This window comes from Trachypithecus francoisi, unplaced genomic scaffold (assembly GCF_009764315.1).
Source record: "Trachypithecus francoisi isolate TF-2019V2 unplaced genomic scaffold, Tfra_2.0 Lachesis_group1, whole genome shotgun sequence".
In the NCBI taxonomy this organism is placed as follows: domain Eukaryota; kingdom Metazoa; phylum Chordata; class Mammalia; order Primates; family Cercopithecidae; genus Trachypithecus; species Trachypithecus francoisi.
Genome location: NW_022681454.1, coordinates 40909442 through 40935486, shown reverse-complemented (window position 1 = coordinate 40935486; position 26045 = coordinate 40909442). Strand labels below are relative to the sequence as shown.

Here is a 26045-nt window from a genome sequence, read left to right as displayed (position 1 = left end):
CCCAGGCTGGTCTTGAATTCTTGGCCTCAAGCAATCCGCCTGCCTAGGCGTCTGAAAGTGCTGGGATTTACAAGCGTGGGCCACTGCATCTGACCTTAATTAGCATTTACTGGATGCTTAGGATGTGCTAGACACTAAGCAAAGCAAACAAGCAGCCTATGATACCCCATTCTGTTGTCATAGTAATTGTCAGATTGATGGTAACCACAATTTGCAGTCCAACAAGACAGTCGAATAGGCTTCCAGACATTAAGTATTGGTTCAAGATCATATAGGATTTAAGTGTCAAATGAGTTAAGAGGAAGAGATAACTCTGGGCCAAGGTCGTAATTTTCAAAGTTGGGGTTTCAGGGTGGCTAGAACTCCCACTAGGGGAGTGTGGAAGGGGCCCACTATTTGAATCGGGTGGAGACCAGGGATGATAAATGTCTTGCAGTACTTGGGACTACCCTGTACAACAAATATTGTCTTACTCTGCAGAGCTTTTAAATACCCTAGCAAATATTCATGTAGTTAAAGACATTTTTGTGTAATTATCTGACCCTAGAAATTCTAAACTTGGTTTTAATATACACTGTGTATTCCAGAAGTGAAAACTCCTTCTCATTTAAAGACAAGTGTATTTAATATTTTTTGGAATATTCCAAAGAGTTGTTCAACATTTTGCAATTGATGTTATTGGCAGCAGTGCAAATCATGTCTGAGTTGTCAATACAACACATACCTTTTTCAGTCTGCATTTATAGCTATTGCACTAACAATGGTTCTACACATAGGTGAGCATCTGATACCTGTTTGTTATGACTGCTGGAATAGTCATGCCAGAGAATTTGCTTATTGAAATGTTTCCCTCCTTTTATTCCCCCTTTTCTAAATTTATGTGTTCAGATAAGTTATATTATCTGTGAATATCACTTTAGGATAATAAAGGGGTTATTATAAGCTATTTCTATAGAAAGGGAGTATTGGGTTTTATAGCATTGCACTGAGTTTCTAGGGAAGTAGCTATTTGAAGGTAAAGAGGATAAATGAGAGATTCTAGAATCAGTTGGGTCTTAGATTGTTAGTGGTTGAAACAACTTAATTCTGGAGATTTTAGATAAGATAGTGATTGTGACCAGAGCAATGTTTGTCTGGCATCGCAGATCTGCGATAGATCTGGGATGGTGTATGGGGAGGAATTACACTGGCTGTCGGGGGAGGAGTTATGGGACTGTGCAGTACTATTTTAAAAATGGGTTGGACAAAGAGGTAGGCACATTGAGAAGGAGGAATTGGTCAGACTTGTTTGGCAGTATTTGGGGAACATAGGTAAAATGGAATTGTTTGTCTGATTTTTATTTAAATCTTTCGTTCCTCTTTAGAATTATTTAAAGATACATCGCGTCTTTTACTGAATCAAATTACAAGAGGGCATTTTATCTATCCCTCTGTCTGTTTGTCTGTCTGTCTGCTTAGTGGTGCTTTTGTGATTTGGGGTTGCAAGCTCTCTCTGTGGTCCTGTCAGATATTTATTGATCCCTAGTACCATTATCTTAAGGCACATCAGCATTAAGAATTTTTATTAACGGGACCTGTGAAAACACTGCTAGAAGGAAACTATTGTTGCTGGACTGTTTCACTTAGGTAGCTTTATGCTTTGCCCCAAAATCACAACTGTATTCTCAATGCAGAACTTGTAGTGACCTGCCATTTGTCCCCAACAACTCTGAACTCAATATGTGATTTTTATGGAAACAAGGACTCTCCTCTCAATGCTGACAAAATCTCTAGCATTACAGCTGAAGTAGCACGTCCACCAGTCTTTGCTTTTATGGAAAAGTACATAATATTTTGATTAGGGTAAAGTTTTTTTTTTTGTTTTGTTTTTTTTTTTTTTTTTAGACAGAGTCCTACTCTGTCACCCAGGCTGGAGTACAGCAGCGTGATCTCGGCTCACTGCAACCTCTGCTTCCCAGGTTCAAGCAGTTCTCCTGCCTCAGCCTCCTGAGCAGCTGGGACTACAGGTGTGTGCCACCACACTGGCTAATTTTTTTATTTTTTGTAGAGATGGAATTTTACCATATTGGCCAGGCTGGTCTTGAACTCTTGACCTCATAATCCACCCACCTCGGCCTCCCAAAGTTCTGTGGTTATAGGTGTGAGCCATTGCACCCGGCCTAGGGTAAAGTTTTGAATCTGTCTACATTCTCTAGATCAGGGCTTCGCCAGTAGAAATAGAATGCAAGCCACATATGTAGTTTAAAATTTTCTAGTACCACATTCTTTAAAAAGGTGAAATTATTTTTAACATGTTTTATTTAACTTAATATAACCAAACTATTATCGTTTCAACATGCAATCGATATTTAAAAATTATTAAACATTGTACATTTTTTCCACGCCAAGTATTCACAATCAACATGCATTTTATGCTCACGGAAATCAACTTGGATGCAATATTCATTGGAAATACTTGACCTGTATTTAAATTTCATAAAATTTAGAGTTGAAGAAGTAGACTCACCTACCTAAGAAGTTCCAAACCTACTTAAATGTTTTCCAATAAGAGTCAAATATCAGCTTATAAATTTATATTTAAATTAATTGTAGTTAAATAAATTCAGTTGTCAGTTGCACTACTTTTTAAGTATTCAATAGCTTGTAGGTACTAGTAGGTAGGGACTGTATTGGACAGCACAGCTGTATATTGTTCTTAAAAGTCCTGCATTTATATAGTGTTTTCCTATTTTCCAAGTGCTGCTTTGATATCTTCTCAGGTTATTGTTTATGTAGAATTAGTCCATGCCCCTAAGTTCCTCTCAGAAACTGTTTTATTAGATGAGATTCATTCATCAAAGATGTAAGTGCCTAGGGGAAAAAGTTCTGCATATTTGTGCCTCATCCCCAGGGCCAGGAAATGCCTTGCACATTCTGGGTGTTTAATAAGTGTTTATCTACCTAAATCCCAGTTGGTCCTCAAATGGCACCTTAAATTTGACTTTCTCAGGAAAGCATTTCCTGACCCCCCAGTCTGGCCTGTGGTTATTTTGTTGCATTTCTCTTATATCTAAGTTATTTTCCTCCAAAACTTATTTATGCTGTGAGTAGCTTTGTGATTAATATCCATCTTTCCAACAACTAGACTGTAAGTTCCGTAAGAGGGGAAATGTGTTTTTTACTCACTAAAGTAAAGTATCCCCCTACTCCTAGCATAATGCATGGCACATGGCAGGTATGGAATAAATATGGGTCAGATAATAACTTAGGGTTATTTATAATATGAGGTCGTTAGCAGAATGTCTAATTCTTAACTTTATAGATGTTGGTTTGTTTGGTAAGGGAAACAGGAATATTTTATTTTAAGGATTATATACACTAAGGACAGTCATCCCTTGGTATTTGAGGCAGATTGGTTCCAAGACTCCCTTCAGATACCAAAATCTGGGGATGCTCAAGCCCCTTAAATAAAGTGGGGTAGTGTTTGCATAGAATCGATGCAACATCCTCCTGTGTACTTTTCATTTTTTAATTTTTTTTTAGAGATAGGGTCTCACTCTGTTGTCCAGGCTGGAATACAGTGGTGCAATCATAGCTCAAGTGATCCTCCCACCTCAGCCTGCTGAGTAGCTGGGATATAAGTGTGTGCCACCCCACCCAGCTAATTTTTGTATGTTTTGTAGAGACAGGGTCTCACTCTGTTGCCCAGGCTGGTCTCAAATTCCTGGGCTCAGGTGGTCCTCCCCACTCCATCTCACAGTGTGCATGAGCCGCTGTACCTGCCCCTTCCGTATACCTTAAATCACCTCTAGATTACTGATAATACAATATAAATGCTATGTAAATAGTTTTGCTGTACTGTACTGTTTAAGCAATAATGACAAGGATAAAAAAGTCTGTACGTGTTCAGTACAGAGGCAACCATCACAGGCCTAACTTTCTGATCCTCACTTGGATGTATCCATGGATGTGGAACCCGAGGATACAGAGGGCCAACTGTATGCAGACTCTTAGTTTTTGTGCAAGCCTTTTCAGAATGCTCACACTAGTATGCCTTTTTTTTTTAAAAAAACTTTCTCTCTACTAGTATTCATTTTCTTGAGTAGCTATTCATCTCTTTCTCTGCATAGCATTTAAAGTGCACTGAAGACAAAAACTAAAATTTAAGAAAAGGAAAATGGAATTGTGAAATATGTTTAAGGAACTGAGCAGAAAGTTATAGGGCAAAGACAGAGGAACACAGAGGAGGAATCACTTGCTGTTTCAGGACATTTTCGAATAAACCCACCCTTTTAATTATACCAGAGTAATGAGCCTTACCCACAGTTTGTGAAAATATAATTAAAAATGTATCTTGGCTCAGTAGACCAGGTTGTCAGGTCATTATCAGAATCATAAAGTTGGAAGTGATGCCCATTAAAGGTTTCTAGTTTGGAAAGGTTAGATTAGAATTAAGTTTTTACAGATATAAAGCTTTTTCAATTTAAGTTATGCTTTAGAAAACCTCTAGCATTTGATTATTTTTCTTTTAACTTTTCATGGAAGTGTAATACACATACAGAAATGTGCACATAAGAGTACAGCCTGATGAATTTCCACATCTTGATGAAGAAAACATGACATTCCCAGTGTCCCAGAAGCAACCCTCTTGCTACTTCCCTACCCCACCCCCAGTAATCCTGATATCAAGCCGTTTTTCCTGTTTTTGTACCTCATATAAATAGAATCATACACTGTCTGTACTTGACTTAATATAACATATTATCATTCTGAGTGACATTCCTGATAGCAACTCATTGAAAACAAGGTCCATTTTCAGTTTTCCTTATTATGTATCATTTTGGTAAACTGGCAACTTACCAATGTTTCTAGATCTTTATATTCCTTTAAGAAATTTTCCATGTAAATGCATGTGCATCTGAGTATACGCCTAGGGGTGTGTGTGCACATGGATTTATATGTGTATGCTTTTTAAAAATGTTACTTAAATTAGATCATGCTTTGCTATGCATATTAGTCACCTCTTGGTGATGCATCTTAAAACCGTTTTGGCTGGGCCTGGTGGCTCACGCCTGTAATCCCAGCACTTTGGGAGGCTGAGGCAGGAGAATCGTTTGAACCCTGGAGGCGGAGGTTGCAGTGAACCGAGATCATGCTGCTACTGCCCTCCAGCCTGGGCGACAGAGCAAGACTCCGTCTCAAAAAAAAAAAAAACAAACAAAAAAAAAACCCCACAAAAAACCAGCAACCCCTTTTATATAGGCTCTTGTGGATCCACTTCATTTTTCCTAAGGGCAGCATGATATTTCGTTGTATGGATGTATCATCATCTAATGAACCAGCTGTGCACTGAAGAACAGCTAGGTGGTTACTGGCCTTTTGACTTTAGAAGAATATAATCCACATGAGCTTGTCTGTAAAATAAATTATTAGAAGTGGAATTGCCAAGCAGTGGGATCCATGCATTCAAAACTTGCTCAGATATTTGTAAATGGCTCTCCAAAGAATTTTGCCAGCTTTTACTCCCACCAACAAGGTTTGAAACTTCCTGTTTCCAGTATCCTGTCCTTAGATTGTGGTATTATCTGGCTTATTAATCTTTCCAGTCTGATATAGGAAATCCAGTTAGACATTGTTATTTAAATTGGTATTTTCTTAAGTTTTAAGTGCAGCTAGTGATTTATGTTTATTCAACATTTGTGTTTCTCTTGGGACTTGTTTCTTTCCTTATTCTCCTACAGGCTTGTTCATATTTTTCTTAATGATTTCAAGGAACTCTTTCTATATGAAGGAAGTTAACCCTTTTATGTCATCTGTGGTAGTAATTTTTTCTTCGGTCTGTTTTTTGTTTTTATCGTGTTTATAGTCACGTTTTTTCTAAACAGATGATTTTAATTTTTACGTGGCAAAACGTACCAATTTTTTTTTCTGTAGGGGTGCTGAATTGTGTGTGTGTGTGTTTCATGAGAAAAAACATTGAAAACTTGAGACAGAAAGGTAGGTTAGGCCTACCATGAAAAAAAAACCCTCAATAAATGTTTGTGGGAAATGTGGATAAGTAGGAATTCAAGTTTCAATCAAAAGTGGTGTGACAAACTATAAACGAACAAAAATGTGGACATTGTCTGCCAAAATTTGTTTAGTGTATGTAACAGCTTTTGGAGAGATTTTCACTGCTATGCTTTTCTTTTATGCTTTGTTATTTGGGGTTTTAATTTCTCAAATGATCCCTTTTTTTTAGATTTCAAATTATAACCTATTTCCTGCACCATTGCTGACGCCCAGTGATCCATGTCAGAAGTACTTCCAGGTCAGATACATTTTCACATATTTCAATGCAGAGAAGCAGTTGAATATTAAAACTTAAAAAAAAAGATTAATGTTAAACTTATGATTTGCTAAAATAACATGTTTTTGAATTTCATTGTTCTTCACTAATGTAATAGAAAAAATGAATCTTTAAAATCAAGTAGAAGAATTAGTTGGACTTAACCATATTTGTGTAATAATTGCATGAATACTTATAATGTAAAAATATTTTAGTTGACTGTGACAGGAGCTTAAAACTGTCAAATTTTACCATCTAGCATTGTATACTACAACCTGGGTACTACTGAAATGTGAACAAAGGAGTAGGTGTTGGTGTTGAGTCTCTCAATCTGCATCTTATTAATAGCTTGTAGAGTTTGCTTAGGCAGAACCCCCCCACACCCCCAATACTGAATGTATTCTTCTCCTTGGGTCTAATCAGTAGATTAATTTCAGGCCTTAGGAAAATGACCTTAATTTTACTGTACATCCCTTTTTTGGTCTCATGATAGATACTAGGCTACACACAGCATGGTGTAGGATTTAATCCCTAGCCTCACAGTTACGTAATAAGGAAAAAGCAATTGCAGTAACATTTCAAATTAAACATCATATAGGACTTCAAGTGACAGATAGATCTGGATAGATTTCATATTTATTAGGGCACATATTGCTCAGCAAGTTCTGAGTTTTTGAATAAGTAGATTTAAACCATTGGCAAATAGATACTAATGTCCCTAAATTCTAAACTTATTATTAAATATAATCAAGCTGCTTTCTCCTTTATATGACGTTTTTCATGTTACATTTCAACAAAGAACTAAAATAAAATGTAATAAACACTAAGCTCAGTAGAGGTATATGAGAGGCAAGAAATATTCTTTTATAAAAAGCAGCCAAAAACTATGACAAACCTGAGTTCACAAAGGAAAGTCAGTGTCTTAGAGCTGATTTTTAGAAGCCATCTAATCATAATAGTGTGACGATTTGGGGAAGGTATGGATTTTGTCAATGCGTATTTTGTCAAAACATATTGAATGATATATTAGTTTTGGAAAAATCAAGAAAAATACATCTGTTCTTTAGAAAATAGATTTTAAATGTTGAGAATAATTCCCTTTAGGGATCCTTTAACTTTTAAAATCATATTTTTATGAGATAGATTATTAATAGATAAGATTATTATTATAGTCTTATCTTCAAGGTACACTAGTATGAAAACATTAAAATAAAGCTGGCAAGTGTATAAAATGATGTGTATTCCTCTAAGTTAAGGTAGACTAATCAAATAACTTCTACAAATTTCCTGTTCTTGATACGTTTTGTTATGCTGATGTTTTCATTGTTCATGCTGGTGCTCAAACAACTTTTTTCTTTGGCGGTTATGTAAGAGATACTGAAACAGTTATCTAGCCTGGTTTTTAAATAACAGCTACTAGTTTCATGCATCGGTATGACATATAGCACATTTTACAAGGAAAGAGGTATTCTTAGTTCAGTGGAAAATCCTATTCCAGCCATTTTTCCACTTGAAAATTCAAATGGCGAGTGGTGAGAGAGGGTCTGGACTAGTAAGTGGAGTTAGGTTTGCCTTCAGCTCCTTTTTCTAACTCTAGGGAGCTGTGACTACAGGGACATCTTTTAAAAACAAACATGCCAGAATTTATTTATTTATATATTTATTTATTTGTTTAAATTTTTTTTGAAACAGACTCTTGCTCTGACACCCAGGCTGGAGTGCAGTGGCACAATCTTGATTCACTGCAACCTTTGTCTCCCAGGTTCAAGCGATTCTCCTGCCTCAGGCTCCCAAGTAGCTGGGATTACAGACATGTGCCATGACGCCCAGCTAATTTTTGTAATTTTAGTAGAGACAGGGTTTCGCCACGTTGACCAGGCTGGTCTTGAACTCCTGGCCTCAAGTGATCTGCCAGCCTCGGCCTCCCAAAGTACTAGGATTACAAGTGTGAGTCACCATGCCCAGCCAAACATACCAGAATTTATACCATCATCTGCCTTTGAAATTCCTGTTGACCCTTCAGGATTCAGCTCCGGAGTCCCTTCTGAGCAGGTCTTAGCCCATGATATCAAGTAATTACCCTATTTCAAGGATCCTGTTATTGTTTAACTTTTTTTCACTTTCAGAATAGATTTGGAGCCCAGCTTATCAGTAACTCAAGAAAATACGTGACATTTCTTTATAGCTCACCTACTTTTTTTTTTCACCTGAACCAATATTCCAAAGCTGGATCATCCATCATCAGGCTTGCCCATAAAAGTCTAGAGCTCTATTAAAAAAAAAAATTATCTTCAAAAGTCACTGAGACTTTACTAAAGAATGGAAACAGCTTAGAAATTGAGCAGGGAAGAGAGCTAGATGTGGTGGTGCATACCTGTAGCCCCAGCTACTTGGGAGTCTGAGGCAGCAGGAGGATCGCTTGAGCCCAGGAATTTGAGGCTGTAGTGCATGATGACTGTGCCTGTGAATGCACTCCAGCCTGAGCAACATAGTGAGACCCTGTCCCTTAAATTAAAAAAGAAATTGAGCAGGGAAAATGTCCTTGGAATATAATTTCCAAAGTTGACTGTTCCAAAGGTCTTAATTCTTACTTGAATACACACATTCTGCTTGTGCTTCCTAAATAACTGATCATCACATCTGCCAGGTGTGATGTTGGGAATGGCAGGCTTTCCCCCATCTGGAATGCCTTTTTCTTTCTTGTCTGCTGCTAGGCTCCTTTCCACCCTTCAAGATCCAACTCAGCTCTTTTTTTTTTTTTTTTTTTGAGGTGGAGTCTAACTCTGTTGCCCATGCTGGAGTTCAGTAGTACGACCTTGACTCACTGCGACTTTTGCCTCCTGGGTTCGTGATTCTCCTGCCTCAGGCTCCTGAGTAGCTAGGACTACAGGCGCGTGCCACCATGCCCGGCTAATTTTTTGTATTTTTAGTAGAGACGAGATTTCACTGTGTTAGCCGGGATGGCCTTGATCTCCGGACCTCGTGGTCCGCCTGCCTCAGCCTCCCAAAGTGCTGGGATTACAGGCGTGAGCCACCGCACCCAGTCAGCTCTTCTTTTTGTGGGAAGCCTTCCCTGAACCCCTCTCCTCATCCCTAACATGGTGTTCCATAAGACCCTCTGCCAACTTCAACCATCGTTAGTTTGTGTAATAACTTACCCTTTCTCACTGCCAAATCTGATTTTCTTTTTTAGAAAATAACATTTCTTATTTTTTATAATCAACAAATAAAACATGTATATGTTTATTGTGTACAACATGTTGTTTTGAAATGTGTATACATTGTGGAATGGCTAAATCAAGCTCATTAAGATTGAGTTTGTTGAGAGGTATGTGATGCATCTGTCTTGAATCAGTTCCACTTAAAACATTGAACTGAGTGAGTCCTCAGGCAGTTAAGTTTAATGGGACACAAGAAACCCTCAAGTGGGTAAGATCTGGCTGTTGAAATCACCCCTGTATCTGACACTCTGCATCAGCAGTGTGACATTGCTCTCCTAGTTAGAATATTCTGAGGCTCATATCCTGCCATCTCCGTGGCCCGGTGACCGAAGCTGCCTTATTGATAACTTTTGCCACTTTTGTTCACAGAGTTCTTATCATTTTTGTCACATTGAAGGTTTCCTTTCATGAGTAGTTTCATGAAGCCAGCTTTATTTAGCCTCTCCCTCCCAAAAGGAAAAGAAAAATCAGAGTTTATTTCATTTCCTTAATACTTTGTGGTCCAGTTCAAAAGGTGACATTCCTCAGGGTAGAAGTTTCACCATTAACTCCTCGGTGGAAATGAAATTGTATAGCAGAAAAATAAAAATGAAGAAAATGTGAAGTTTCATTCAAGAATGGGGCAAACATTGGACTTCCTTGGGCCCATTTATCAACCCTGGGCCCATTTGTCAGTTTCCAGTTTTATAAGCTTGTTGTGGGAGTAAAGGGAGAGCAGCAGGTTATTGAAGAGAGAAGTTCTTGTCATTACTGACAAACTCTTTCTTGACAAAAGGCTAAAGGTCTTAGAAAAGGGAAAAGGAGCAGGGGGAAAGCCAGGTTTAACTACAGGATGCAGCACAGGTTTGTATTATGATGTGGTCTGAGTTACAGGGCCAGTCGGCCTGGTTATATCTGTGCTGGGGCCTTTGTGGCTGGGATGGAGAGAACCTGTGCAAGTCATGAAATTAAAGTGATCCTAGTTTATCCAATTTTGCTTAGGTTTCATGAAAAATACTTTGTGTATTAATGAGGGCTCTTTTAGTTGCAAAACAGAGAAAACCCAGCTCCAAGTGGCTTAGGCAAAATAAATACATAAGTCTATTGACCTGAGAAGTCCAGCAGTATCATATTTCAGGCATGTCTTATTTTAGGGATTCAGTCATTAGGGCTTGCTCACTTTCTCTCTGTCTCTTGGCTTCGCTTTCTTTGGTAGAGTCATGCTGGGGCAGGTTATCTCCTCATGGTGACCCCTTGAAGCTCTAGGCTTGCATCTTTTAGTTCAAGAAAAAGAGAAAAGAGAGCACCACTATTATCCTTCTGGCAAGTCTCATGGTTGGCTGGCTTCATGTGGGTCATACGCTTTTCCTTGAACCAGCCACTAGAGCCATGAGAATTGGCTACTGTGATTGGCTGTGCCTTGGCCATGTGCCCCCTGAAATAAGGGGTACAGTCATCTCTGCCTGAAACACATGGGCCTAACCCCTAGAGTTTATGCTCTATAGGTATCTTTGTTGGTTTTGTTCACTGCTATATCCTCAGCACTTATAAGCATATCTGGCATGGAGCAGTGCACAAAAAATATCTGTTGAATGATTGAATGGGTGTAGGGGAAGGCTGATTCCCCAAGAAAATTTGTGAGGCTTTTAACAGAAAAGGAGGAAACACATGCCAGGCTATAATATATGTTTCTTCGTCGTGCATGCAGGAAAGCAATGACAGTAGTAATATTAGCTCTTGTCACACTCTTAAATCTGAAGTTATACCCACCTCTGGAATAGGAATCGATCCTCTTGAATCTATGTTGGAGCTTTGTAAGTCACACGCAACATAGCATGATGAATGGACGTGGAGGGGATGGCAAGATCACTGGGGGCTCCATCCACCTGTCAGGAATCCAAGAGAACCACCTTTGTGCTAAAAACTAACACTCGTTGTTACTGGTATTTTGCTCATTCATTCTTTATTTAGTTTTGCTTATTTTGTTCACTGCTGTGTTCTTGGCCTTTAGGAGAGTGCCTGGTACATAGTAGGCTCTTGGTAAATATTTAATGAATGAATGAGGAAATGAATTAAGGAGTCAAAAAACATTTATTGTGTCTTCTTACATGCTAGACTTTATAATAAAAGGAACTGGAAGTTCTGGAAAATGAAAGGGAAATGAAAAGCATAGCCCCAGTGAAATACCATTTCACACCAACTAGGATGGCTATAGTAAAAAAGAGACAATAACAAGTGTTGACAAGGATGTGGATAATTTAGAACCCTTATACACTGTTGGTGGGAATGGAAAATGGTACAGTGGCTTTTGTACTAAGTCATTCTGGAAGTCCTGAAAATGTTAAATATATATATACATAATGTGATATGTTTATAAAAATATAAAAAAGTGTGTGTGTGTGTGTACATACAAATGTAAGTTACTATACTCAGCAGTTCCACTCCTTAGTACACACCCAAGACAATTGAAAACGTGCTACTGAAACACCAGGGGTTCAGTCTAGGTCCTGCTGCTCACTGGACAGAAAGTCAGATCACTGAGAGGACGGGTATTGCTAAGGAAGAAGGCTTTAATCGGGTGCTGCAGCTGAGAAGACAGGAAAGGAGCTCAGTCTCAAATCCATCTCCCTGACCAACTAAAGCTAAGGGTTTATATAGCAGGGAAGAAATGTAGCAAAGTGTACCAAACAGGATCTAGGTAGGAGCAAGGGAGCAATTAGGATGAATGAGGGGTCCAGCATCTCATTGTCTGGATGCAGTGATCTGGTGAGTTTCAGTTATTTGATACTTTTTTTTTCTGAGAGACCTGAAGGTCATTTCCTAATGAAGGATCTCAGATAAAACAAATATAAATTTCTTTTAAGACCAGAAGGGTCAATTTCTATGTTTATCAAAAAAAGCTATCTGTGGGACTATTGGGTCAGTTTTACATGTCTGTACAAAAAAAAAACTTGTATATGAGTGTTAACTCATAATAGCTAAAAAGTGAAAACAACCCAAATGTGTCCATTAACTAATGAACAAATAAAAAGTGGTATGTCCATACAATGGAATATTGTCCAGCCATAAAAAGGAATGAAGTACTGATACATGCTACAACATGGATGAACCTTGGAGATACAGTAAATGAGAGAAGCCAGTAACAAAAGATCTCATATGATTCTGTTTATATGAAATGTCTGTCATCACCAAGTTCACAAAAACAAAGTAGTGTTTGCAGGGGTTGGAGGGAGGGACGAATGGGGCGTGACTGTTAATCGGTACAGGATTTCTTTTTGGGTGATAAAAATGTTCTTGAATTAGATAGTATTAATGGACGCACAACTCTGTGAGTATACTAAATAGCACTGAATTGTGTACTTTAAAATATGTTATATAAATGTATGATATAAAAATTTTTTAACGTTTATTTTAGGTTCAGGGGTACATGTGAAGGTTTGTTACATAGGTAAACACATGTCACGGGGGTTTGTTGTTCAGATTATTTCATCACCTGGGTATTAAGCTCAGTACCCGATAGTTATCTTTTATGCTCCTCTCCTTCCTCCCACACTCCACACTCTAGTATCTCCTGTTTCCTTCTTTGTGTTTGCAAGTTCTTATCATTTAGCTCCCACTTGTAAGAGAAAGCGTGTTGTTTGATTTTCTGTTCCTGCATTAGTTTTCTAAGGATAATAACCTCCAGCTCCATCCATGTTCCTGCAAAAGACATTATCTTGTGCTTTTTTTAAATGATGGCATAGTATTCCATGGTATATATGTACCACATTTTCTTTTTTTTCTTTTTTTCTTCTTTTTGTTTTTTTGGAGTTGGAGTCTTGCTCTTTTGCCCAGGCTGGAGTGAAGTGGCATGATCTTGGCTCACTGCAACCTCTACCCCCCAACTCCCAACCCTCACCCCCCTGGCTTCAAGCGATTCTCTGGCTTCAGCCTCTCAGCCTCCCAAGAAGCTGGTATTATAGGTGTCTGCCACCACACCCAGCTAATTTTTGTATTTTTAGTAGAGACAGGGTTTCACCATGTTGGCCAGGCTGGTCTTGAACTCCTGATCTAAGATGATCCACCCACCTCAGCCTCCCAAAGTGCTAGGATTACAGGCATGAGCCACCATGACTGGCCCACATTTTCTTTATCCAGTTTGTCATTAATGGACATTTAGGTTGATTCCATGTCTTTGCTGTTGTGAATAGTGCTGCGGTGAACATTCATGTGTATGTGTGTTTATGATAGCATGATTTATATTCCTCTGGGTATGTACCCAGTAATGGGATTCCTGGGTCGAATGGTAGTTCTGCTTTTAGCTTTTTGAGAAATTGCCACACTGCTTTCCACAACTATTGAACTAATTTACACTCCCACTAATAGTGTATAAGTGTTCCCTTTTCTCTGCGACCTTGCCAGCATCTATGATTTTTTGACTTTTTAGTAATAGCCATTCTGATTTGATTTACATTTCTTTAATGATCAGTGATATTGAGCTTTTCTTCATATGCTTGTTGGCCAAATGTATGTCTTCTTTTCAGAAGTGTCTGTTTATGTCCTTTGCTCACTTTTTAATGGGCTTGTTTGTTTTTCTCTTGTAAATTTGTTTAATTAAGTTCCTTATAGTGTTGTGGGAATGAAGGAGGACCAGAGAGACCACGGTGAAACAGGAGGATTTTTATTGAGTGCACTGAGACCTAGCGGATTAACATCCAAAAACTGGGCCTGGAACAAAGGCAGCACTAGAATTTTAGACACACTTCTAAAAGGGGGTGGGCTAACCTGAAATAAGTTTACAGTGGTGCAAATCATAGTGGCGTGACAGCAAGGATACAGAGGCGGAACAAAGGCAGTTAATTAAATTGTGACTGGTTCATAACTCAGGATTACATGTGACTCTTCCTATGTGGTCCAGATGGCTGTTATCGAGGCTTGCTCTAGTGCCTTGCACAGGCTTATCTTTTAACCTTCACTATGGCGCCTAGATAGCTGCAGCCCAGGCCTGCTCAGGCATGTCTTATAATCTTCACTGTGCTGCTTAGAATACTCAATAGAATACTCAAAGTTACCAGAAAACAGGAATCTATAAACTTACAAGTTTACTCATAGGGGAATGGAAAATTTGATTTCTTCTCCCTATGTTGAGGGAGTGCTGGGAGAGTCTCCAGAGCACTTTTCTTTGAGCTCTGGCTTCTTAGATAATATTGAGACTTCACCTGGGTCCAGGCTTTGCCTGTTTCTGCCTTTAGGATGAGTCACCCTAATATAGAAAGCTTGTTTTTCTCTTTTTAATTTTATTTTTCTTTCTTTCTTTAATTTCCTCTCTCAGTAGGTGCTGGATATTAGACCTTTGTCAGATGCATAGTTTGAAGATTTTTTTCTCCGATTCTGTAGGTTGTCTGTTTACTCTGTTTATAGTTTCTTTTGCTATGCAGAAGCTCATGAGTTTAATTAGATCCTACTTGTCAATTTTTGCTTTTGTTGTGATTGCTTTTGGTGTCTTTGTCATGAAATCTTGACCCATTCCTTTGTACAGGATGGTATTGCTTAGGCTGTCATCCAGGCTTTTTTATAGTTTGGGGTTTTACATTTAAGTCTTTAATTCATCTTGAGTTGATTTTTGTATACACAATAAGGAAGGGGTCCAGCTTCAACTTTTGCATATGGCTAGCCAGTTATTTCAGTACCATTTATTGAATAGGGAGTCTTTTCCCCATTGCTGTTTTTTGTCAGCTTTGTTGAAGATCAGATGATCATAGATGTATGGCTTTATTTCCAGGCTCTTTATTCTGTCCCTTTGGTCTATATTCCTGTTTTTGTACCAGTACCATGCTAGTTTGAGTACTGAAGCCCTGTAGTATCATTTGAAGTTGGGTAACATGACGCTTTCAGCTTTGTTCTTTTTGCTTGGGATTGCCTTGGTTAATCTGACTCTTTTTCTTGGTTCCATAAGAATTTTGAAATAATTTTCTTTAGTTCTGTGAAGAATGTTGATAGTTTGATAGGAATAGTATTGAATCTGTAAATTGCTTTGGGCAGAGTAGCCATTTTAATGATACTAATTCTTCCTACCCATGAGCATGGGATGTTTTTCCATTTGTTTGTGTCTTTGATTTCTTTGAGCTGTGTTTCGTAATTCTCATTGTAGAGATCTTTCACCTCCCTGGTTAGCTGTATTCCTAGGTGTTTTATTCTTTTTGTGGCAATTGTGAATGGGATTGCCTTTCTGATTTGGCTCTCTGCTTGGCTGCTGTTAGTGGATAAGGATGCTAGTGATTTTTGTACACTGATTTTGTATCCTGAAACTTTGCTTAAGTTGTTTATGAGCTGAAGGAGCTTTTGGGCTGAATCTGTGGGGTTTTCTAGATATAGTATATAAATTATATCTCAATAAAGCTGTTATTTTAAAAAATGAATGGGATAGTCACTTTCCTCAAGGCATTTGCAATTTAGAAGAAGACATAGACATAGGATCTAATCATAGAAGTCTGCAACTTCTTATCTACTGAGGAAGTATGCAAGAACTGCTAACTCATGCCCCCATATTTAACAATATGCCCGATGCTTTTCAGATCAAAAAATGGAGAACTTTGAGCTGATAGGATTGCAAATGATGAACAGTCATGTTTGACAGGGAAGTACCCCATTCTGCTCTAGGTTACAAAACATATGCCTTTGACTCTAAATAGTCCTTGTTCTTTTGGAAGTCATGGTAGAGTTGAGTAAGAATTTATTTGAGCCAAGACTGAGGAGCAAGATAAATTGATCTGTACATTAAATTAAAGGATTTTATTTAACTCTTGCTCAGATGCTACGTGGGGTAAAAGCTGAGATAACTAACCATTGATCGCCCTTTCCCTGTCTGATATCAATCCCTTTTTCAAGGAAAGGAAAGATGAATTTCCTGTTGACTTAACTATTAATAACAGTGGTTTCCTTTCAGTGTTTAATAAGAAACTCTCAGAAATTCTGCGTAGACATTTTATTTCAACATTTCTTGAGATGTTAATGAAACACTTGCCTTTCCCATTTTACTCGAGGATTTATTCTTCAAACGTTTATGACTGCTTACTGTGGGCTAGGCTTCTGTGCTGGTTGGTGGAGGTCACGGTCTAGTGGGAAACTCATACAGTTTAATAGTAAAACAGCATGAGTGATGCTGTAATAGAGATGCATTTATGAAGGTGTGAGAATTGGGAGAAGGAGATTCCAGAGGGACAAGAGAAGGCTTCATAAAGAGGTGACATCTTTTCTGAACCTTCAAAGATGAGTAGGAATTTGCTGGAGGGAGGAAAGGATGCTGAGAATGTGTGGAAGGACAAGGAAGATGATGTATGCGATGAGAGCATTCCATGTGCCTCTGAAATAATTAACTCCGTGTACATCATTTTATTCTTCCCAGATCTCACACTTCCTATTCCAATGGTTCTCCATCTTGGCCACAGATGAGAATCACCCCAAGAACATTTTAATGCCCTAACTGCGCCCAATCCCAGAGTAACTGAATCAGAATCTTGAAAATATCTTTGTAGGTGGGGCCTAGGCATCTATACTGTTTAAAAGCCCCCCAGGTGGCTTTTACATGTGGCCAGGGTTGAGAACATTTCCTCATTCCCTTCACATCTGTTCCTCTGTGTCTGGAATTTATTCCTTCCGGTGGGTTCTTAGTCTCACTGACTTCAAGAATGAAGCTGTGGACCCTTGTGGTGAGTGTTATAGCTCTTAAAGATGGTGTGTCCAGGGTTTGTTCCTTCAGATGTTCAGATGTGTCTGGAGTTTCTTCCTTCTGGTGGGTTCATGGTCTTGCTGACTTCAGAAGTGAAGCCGCAGACCTTCACAGTAAGTGTTACAGCTCTTAAAGGTGGTGCATCCTGAGTTGTTTGTTCCTCCCAGTGGATTTGTGGTCTCACTGACTTCAGGAATGAAGCTGCAGACCCTCATGGTGAGTGTTACAGCTCATAAAGGTAGAGCGGACCCAAAGAGTGAGCAGCAGCAATATTTATTGTGAAGAGCAAAAGAATAAAACTTCCACAGTGTGGAAGGGGACCTGAGTGGGTTGCCACTGCTGGCTCGGGTTGCCAGCTTTTATTCCCTTATTTGGCCCTGCCCAAGTCCTGCTGATTGGTCCATTTTATAGAGCGCTGAATGGTTCATTTTACAGAGTGCTGATTGTTTTGTTTATAATCCTGTAGCTAGACACAGAGTGCTGATTGATGCGTTTTTACAGAGTGCTGATTGGTGCATTTACAATCCTTCAGCTAGACACAGAGTGCTGACTGGTGCATTTTTACAGAGTTATGATTGGTGCATTTACAATCCTTTAGCGAGACACAGAGCACTGATTGGTGCATTTACAATCCTCTAGCTAGACAGAAACGTTCTCCAAGTCCCCACTCGACCCAGGAAGTCCAGCTGGCTTCACCTCTCAAGGCCCCCTCTAAACAGGACACCCCAACTACTGTTGGGAATTGGGCAATGACTGCTCTAGCTACTTCCTGCTGGATGGGGGCAAAGAAGGGGCCCTGCAGTTGTGGTGTTCTCCAGAGGGGAACTCTTTAGGCCGCTGAAAGGGCCAGCGGGTCAGTCCAGGGATCCTTGGTAGAAATTGTTAGTTGAGCTCATTTGGGGTTCCATTTGTAAGACCATCTGTAGCTTGATGGCCGCAATCCTAGAGGAAACAAATTTGACAAGGAGGTTAAAAATACAGGGCCTGAAGGCGAGGAATAGCAAGATGGCTGTCATGGGACCTAGAAAGGGGAGAAGCCATGTAGCTTGACTCCAGAGGTTGGTATAAGAGTTTGAAAGACGTTGTCTGATTTCAGAAGCCTTTTCCTGTAAACGCCAGGTGGCATCTCTTACTATCTCTGACTTGTTAGTGTAAAAACAACACTTTTCCCCTAAGAAGATGCAGAGTCCTCCTCCTTTCTCAGCAATGAGGAGGTCTAGGCCTCGGCAGTTTTGGAGAGTCATTGCTGCCAAAGAGTCTATTTGGGATTGCAGAGTAAGGATAGATTTTCGTTATTTCTTGCAAAGTGTCTGAGAAATCCTTTGAGAGCGTGTGGTAGTAGGATAATACATGTTACACTGTTAACTTTTAGCAAAGTTTACTTTTGTTGAAAACTTTGTAGGTTTGGGACTTCAATTATTCTTTGCTATTAATAAGATCTCGTTCAGTCCATATTAACTTAGAATTGATACAGGTGGCTCCTTCCTGATTCTGTAAGTATTTTAAGGTTTGGCTGAGTGCAAACAGCTGGCATGTTTGAGCAGACCAATTATTAGGCAATTTTCCTAACTCTGCTTCTACAAGAGTTCCCTTATCACTTACTGAATACCCATTGTGTCTTTTTTCCTTAATCACCCGGGAGGAACCATCTATGTCCTGTCCTGAAGGGAGTTCCTCCTAGATCTGCTTTGACTTTTGTATGGTAATTAGTCAAAATTTAGATCCCCTGTTAGGAAACCCTAGGGGGTTAAGGATTTTTGATAGGTAGGCTATGGGTTGTCAGTGGCCTCAGTGCTTTCAGGCTACGCTCTTGTTTACACTGACAACAAGGTGTATTGGAGTGTTATAGGGTTACAGAGAAGACCTTCAGTTATCAATTATAGGTTTTAAGTTAACCCTAGCTTTTAAAGGAATAGGGTACACTTTTTTTTCTTTACTACTTCTATCTCTCTCTCTTTGATTCCTTGTCTCTTCCTCAGTTTCCTTCTCTCTTTGACTTTCTGTCTCTCTGTCTCTTCCTCTGTCTCTTTCTGCCTTTCCCCACTCTCTCTCTCTTCAACTCCTTGCCTCTGTCTCTTCCTCTCTCTGTATCCTTCTGTTTCTGTTTCTGCCTCTCTCTTTCTCTTACTTTCTTTTTCTTTCTGTCTTTCCTTTCTGCTGCCTTTGCCAGCTGCTTATGCTGCTGTTTTCCCCTCTCCTTCCCCTTTTAATGGCTTCGGTAGTGTAAGACTGCCACCTCCTTGGGTTTTTGCACTGTGTGCAATGCCTTTACCTTCCTGGGACCTCTGACCCTGGCCTTTTCCTTTTCTCCCACTTCTTTACCCTTTCTACCGCTCAGTCCCCTCATTTCCTGCTTTCTCCAGGCCGGATCCTAGGGCACACCCTCATCTGTACGTCTCAACACATCTGACACCTTCATCACCTTTTTAAGTTCCCTGCTACACCATACCCCAGGCTGTTTCCTCTCTGGGAAAACTTTCTCTTCATAGATAAAATTAAGTCTGTCAGTTTCGCCTTTGCTCAGTTTTGTGTCACTGTAGTGACATGCGTGTCCTTGTCCTGACTGCCTCTCTTCCCTCCTAGCGTGAAGTGTCCCTTATCTTGGGCAGGGCTGACTGTTTCCAGTCCGCTCTTGTCCCTTCTCTTCGCTCATCACCTGGTTTCTACCTTACTGTTCTGTTCCTCTTTCATGTTTCCACTTTTCCTCTCTTTGTTGCCTTCTGCTTTTAGAGCCTTTAAACAATAAACCATAACTAAGAATCTAATCTTCAAAAGTAAAAAGTCCTCCCCATAACCCTGGGTCATCCTCCAGCTACTGTCCTGTGTCCCTGAACTTTGTTCGTAGTGAAGCTCCTTGAATAAAGCTCACTCTCTGCCCACCTCTGCCATTCTCCTGAAGCTGATATGATAGAAGTCACCAGTGTCTTTCTAATTACTCAATTCACCAGACTCTTCAGTCCTCACCTCTGAATCCAAGTGGCTAATGGGAACCTTATCTTTCTACCCTGGTCAAGGGATGACCAGAGCTGGAACTGCAGTAGTGGAGAGTAAGACTTTCACCCCCATACCTAAGTCTCTTGTGACTACCTCGTCCTCTCCCACTTTCTTGACTGGACTATTACAAAGAGCCTCCCAACTGCTCCTGCTTCCCTTTGGTAAATGGCAGAGTCCAAGGCCAAAGAATGAGCCTAAAAATGGGGCCAGCCTACCTCTTTGGCTGATTCAGGAGACACTGTCTGTGTACCTCTTTCCACGGTTTCTCTGATGACCACTGATGTTTTAATTGCCTGGTTTACATTACTTCTTTAATGTCTTTTCATCATAGTCATTGCCTTCTTGAAGAATATGCTAGAGGAAAAAGGCCCAACATATACACAGATATACCACACACACACTCAGAATGTACACATCAACCTTCCATTCGTTCTTCCTGCTGTTGCCTCAGGGTCAGGTCCAAAGTGTTAGAGCATGCTTCAGAAGAATCCCTGCCTTTGCCCTTCCCCTCCATCATAACGCGTCTCCTTTCACGTCTTGATTTGTTCAGGCTCCCTTGATAATAATCCTCCCTTCCCTGAAGATCCTCTCCAACCCTAGGTGAGTAGCCCATTTATTCCTCTGCACCTGACACCTGACACACTGGGTGATTTCTGTGACTTTATTGTGTATTTTTCTTCTACAAGTCTGAAAACACTTAGAGGTGGGGACTTTATATTCCTTGGTTTTCCAATTCCTAGCACAGTACCCAGCAAGAAGAAAGTGCTCAGTCAGTGGTGGCTAGAGGTATGGTGGTCAGATATAAAAATGTGCAAGGAAGGAGGGAGCTGTAAGATCATAATAATCCCTAACATGTATTGAGCTCTTACAGTATGCCAGCCATTATGTCAAAGGTTTGACAGTCATCTGTTTTAGTCCCCAGCAAAACTCAATGAGGTGTAGATACTATTATAATTTCATTTTACAGCAAAGAAATTGGGAGTTTAAGTAACTTGTCGGTTGTGTTAAAGAGTTTGTTCTTATTTCTTAGGCCTTTTGATTCCAAAGCAAACAGTTAAATATTAGAAGGTTTAAAGAAACATTGTAAGATTTTCTTTTATTTAAAGAGAAACACAAACCTCTATCCTCTTAAACCTGAGGAATGTATATATTTTTTTCATAATTAAACCCTCATAGACCCAACTTCTTTGTTCCTTCTTAGTCTCTTTCCTCCCTGTGTGTCTCTGCAACAAGACCGTTTTAATCACTCAGACCAATAAGAGTAGGGGGTAATCTGGGGGCCCTGGCAGGCAGCCCTGCGCTATATTACGTGGGTACAAAGTGGTGACTGGAGCTCACATTTATTGTTATAAATTCTCTGTAGGCATTGGTCATTTTACTTGTCATGTAAACCAGGTACTATTATTGTCCCCATTTTTAACTAGTAAGTAGCTTGGATAGGTCTTGAGCCTTTCTCTCTTTGACCATGAGATCTGTGCTCTTAACCCTTACAGCACTGCCTCTCACTTGGGGCTGCTTTCTTGCAGCCTGATCTTTCTAGGATTTTGCTAACCTCTAGCTACTTCATGACCCTTTTGAGCCCAAGGACTTCCCAGCTAATATGTAACTCCTGGAGGAACTCTCTAGTTCATGGGATTAGCTTGGCTGCCTTAGCTGTAGGATTGAACTTTTACTTTTGCCTCCACATGATACCATTATTTAATATCTAAGATATTACTCAAACTGTGTTCAGGTTTTAATATATGAAAACAACATATACAGGCTGGGCCTGGTAGTTCACGCCTGTAACCCCAGTACTTTGGGAGGCTGAGGTGGGAGGATTACTTGAACCCAGGAATTTGAGACCAGCATGCGCAACAAAGTGAGACCCCTGTCTCTACAAAAAGTCAAAAAATTAACCAGGTATGGTGTGTACGCCTGTGGTCTCAGCTACTTAGGAGGCTGAGGTAGGAGGATCCCTTGAGCCTAGGAGGTTGAGGCTGCAGTGAGTCATGTTCCTGCCACTTGTATTCCAGCCTGGGTGGCAGAGCAAGACCCTGTCTCAAAAGTAATGATAAATAAATAACCAACCCTGCCTCAAAAGTAATAAATAAGTAAATAAACAAACCAATAAATATGGCATATACAGAGCTGCATTTGTTCATCCAGTTTGTATTGGATGGTCCTTTTCCATTCAGCCTCTTCCCACTCCTGCCTGCCTTCCATTATTTCTAGCAAAAGAGTTACGTGGCCCCTGAGAGGGTAATGGGATACCAAAGACTGTGAAAATGTGGCTAGAAGTCTTTTTTTTTTCTTTTTTTGTTTTTTGAGACGGAGTTTTGCTCTTGTTGCCCAGGCTGGAGTACAATGGCACAATCTCGGCTCACTGCAACCTCTACCTCCCAAGTTCAAGCGATTCTCCTGCCTCAGCCTCCTGAGTAGCTGGGATTACAGGCATGCGCAATCTGCCCATCTTATTTTGTATTTTTAGTAGAGACAGAGTTTCTGCGTGTTGGTCAGGCCGGTCTCGAACTCCCGACCTCAGGTGATCTGCTCACCTCAGCCTCCCAAAGTACTGGCATTACAGTCATGATCCACAACACCTGGCTGTGGCTAGAAGTCTTAATCTGTATATCCAGGATATAAAAGCTACTTAAATATTAAAAATCACCTAGAAATTCTGATGGTATTCTTTCTGAAAATATGTATGGTTATAAACAAAGTAAATAAAAATATCTCCCTAATAACATTGCTAGAATGTATAATAGTACCTAGCATCATAAAGCAGCCTCATAGAAATTTTTTGCCATGCCTTTTAGGAAACCAGCAGATTTGCACTTTCTCGTAATGTCACTCTAAATACCTAAGAGTCTAAAAATAACTTTCTCTCATGTATCTATGCTCTGGATATGTGTCTCAGGGAAAACTTAATGTAGGTTTCAGGTAGGCCCTTCTCATATGAAATGCTACTCTTGAGTGAAGTTAAATTATAAATTGAAACATAATGTTTCCTATAAAATGGTATAATAGTTGTAGTCAAACAGTAATAAAGAAACAATTTTTAAAAAATTTAATTGTCAAGAGTATCGTTTAAAAGACAGAAACCTTCCAGTGGATTGGGTAGAAGAAAAGGAAATTTGGCAAAAGGAAAAACCACACTACATTCTCTGTTTCTGTAAAATGAGGCCTAAGAACTAAGGTGGGGTGCTGGGTTCTTAAGAAGGAAGCCTTATAAATAGTAGCGTTAAAGAATGGGGCCCAAGATCCTAACCCTTGGGATTACAGCCCTTGACTCTGTTATGGGCCATATGGTCATTCTGTATAAAAATGGCCATGGTCTGGAATGGAGAATGGATGTTGCCTTGCTTCCTGGAAGCATAGGGACTGTAGAATGAGTAACTTAGTAAAATTGCCCAACCTAAGTATTTGATGATGGAGAGATACGTCTAAGCTCCCAAACAGGGAAATTCTTGCCCTCCTCTCCTGTGAAGATCCCTGTTTTGCCTGGGGAAGGAAGAGGGAATTGTCAGAATACAATTTCAGGAATTTTAGGAGCTGTGCTTTGGTTGATATGCTGCTGAGGTAGAGATAATCAAAGTCTCTGTGGAGGGCAAAAGGATCAGATAAGAAAGAAGTCACTCATAGACTGAGAAGTCTGAAACCTTAGGAATTCTTGCTGATGAGTTTTATTCCCTTGTAGTCTAAGTAACCTTTCCTTCTTCCTAGCAAGAGACATATAGAATAAATCACTAACAGCGCAAACAATATTTGTGATAAATGCAATTGTCTGATAGTTTCCTAGGAGTTCTGCAGAGGCACGTGATGACTGCAAACAGCTGAGTCTGTATTTTAATTCAGTGGAATATATTCAGACTCCTCTGGGAGCTCTAACATGTTGTCTGTAGCCAAGGTTTCAATGCTACAATAATAGTTTTGTGCGAGTTCTTCCAGAAATTAAGCCATTTCTTCAAAATTTCTGTGTAGTACAAACAGTAAGCCCAGGTCAAAAATGTTCACCAAGACATTAGCAAACTCTAATGGAGGTTTGGTTTTCCAGGCATTCAGAACACAGTTTCTAAACATGATTGAGAACAATTACCTTGGATGTATGGAGCATCATTGAACAATGACCTTTCAGGTTGACTAAGAATGCTGAAGCCCCAGAGGAATCTTGAGCAATTTTTTGTTGTTGTTGCCTGAAGGAACCAAAGAATAAGAATGTAGTGGGAATATTTGGAAAGGGGATGATTTTTCAAGCTTGTAAAAAATGAAGACCAGCCACCAGAAGAAAATGCTTTTATGTGAATTCAAAGAGAAATGATTTTTTATTTTAAGTAAAATTTAGGTCCTCAGACTTCTTAGCTTTTCTATAAATTGGCTTTTGGTTATCCACGTTAAGCCCTTTGTTTGCTCCTATTTAATATAGGAACAAATGGTGAAATAAAGAGGAAAATGGGTCCATTCTATGGGAACATATGTGCAGTGGAAGCATTTCTTCTTTTAGTTTTCTGTATAAAAATATTTACTTGCACTGTATATACTAAGTAGTTTAATCACGGCAAGTGTCTAATGACCTTTTTTTTTTTTTCCAGCTGACTCAGGTGTGGACACCTTGGCAGTGTTTATGGCCAGCAGCGGAACTACAGACGTCACAAATCGGAACAGCCCAGCCACACCACCAAACACCCTTAACCTCCGTTCCTCCCACAATGAACTGTTGAACGCTGAAATAAAACACACAGAAACCAAGAACAGCACACCTCCCAAATGCAGGAAAAAATATGCACTAACTAACATCCAGGCGGCCATGGGCCTCTCAGATCCAGCTACACAGCCCCTGCTGGGAAATGGCTCTGCCAACATCAAGCTGGTGAAAAATGGGGAGAACCAGCTCCGGAAGGCTGCAGAACAAGGGCAGCAGGACCCCAACAAAAACCTGAGCCCCACTGCAGTCATCAACATAACTTCTGAGAAGTTAGAGGGTAAAGAGCCCCACCCACAGGATTCCTCGGGCTGTGAGATTTTACCCTCCCAGCCCAGGAGAACTAAGAGCTTCCTAAATTACTATGCAGATCTGGAAACCTCAGCCAGAGAACTAGAGCAGAACCGAGGCAACCGCCATGGGATTGCGGAAGAGAAATCCCAGCCAGGCCAGGGCCAGGCTTCCACCATCATTGGGAATGGTGATTTGCTGCTGCAGAAACCAAACAAACCCCAGTCCAGCCCTGAAGACGGCCAAGTAGCTACAGTGTCATCCAGCCCAGAGACCAAGAAGGATCATCCGAAAACGGGGGCCAAAACCGACTGTGCACTGCACCGGATCCAGAACCTGGCACCAAGCGATGAGGAGTCCAGCTGGACAACGCTGTCCCAAGACAGTGCCTCACCCAGCTCCCCGGATGAAACAGGTACCCCTGGGGAAGGCATAGCCTCAGCTGGCACTTTCTTTTGGTCTTTTCAGCTATTGGTGGAGTAAATCTCTAGACTGACCAAAAATGTCCATTTATATGCAGAGAGAAACGTGAGCCTCTTGCAGTAAAATTGGGCAATTTATTTGCAAAATATTATTGCATTCCTCAACCATATCTTAGGTTAGTTTCATTTTGGATCGTACATAAAGCAGTTTGTTCTGGGAAGCATTTTTGTAAAATAAACAGGTCCTTGGTGTTAAGTACAGTAAAATATCATCTGTTTAGAAATTATACTTCCAGTGCATAGGTAGACCATTTCTCTATGTTATCTAGAAATACTGGGTTTTGGTAAGCAAAATAATAAACAAAGTTGTGGGGGGAAGGATATAACCCAATTAAGAGAACTATTTTAAAGCCCTCAAAAGAACTTACTTATGGTGAAGCTC

The 26045-nt window shown here is 39.9% G+C and overlaps 1 protein-coding gene across 4 annotated transcripts in view; it reads left to right on the top strand.

Annotated features, from left to right (window-relative positions):
* The window catches only part of APBB2 (amyloid beta precursor protein binding family B member 2), a 423550-nt gene that overhangs the window by 191250 nt on the left and 206255 nt on the right, over window positions 1-26045 (top strand). For all 4 annotated transcript variants that reach the window (XM_033214066.1, XM_033214067.1, XM_033214069.1 and 1 more), the window contains 2 exons: window positions 6221-6289; window positions 24781-25596. In XM_033214066.1, coding sequence (XP_033069957.1) covers window positions 6271-6289; window positions 24781-25596 — 835 coding nt within the window. In that variant the 5' untranslated portion in view covers window positions 6221-6270. The remainder of the gene's footprint in view (window positions 1-6220; window positions 6290-24780; window positions 25597-26045) is intronic.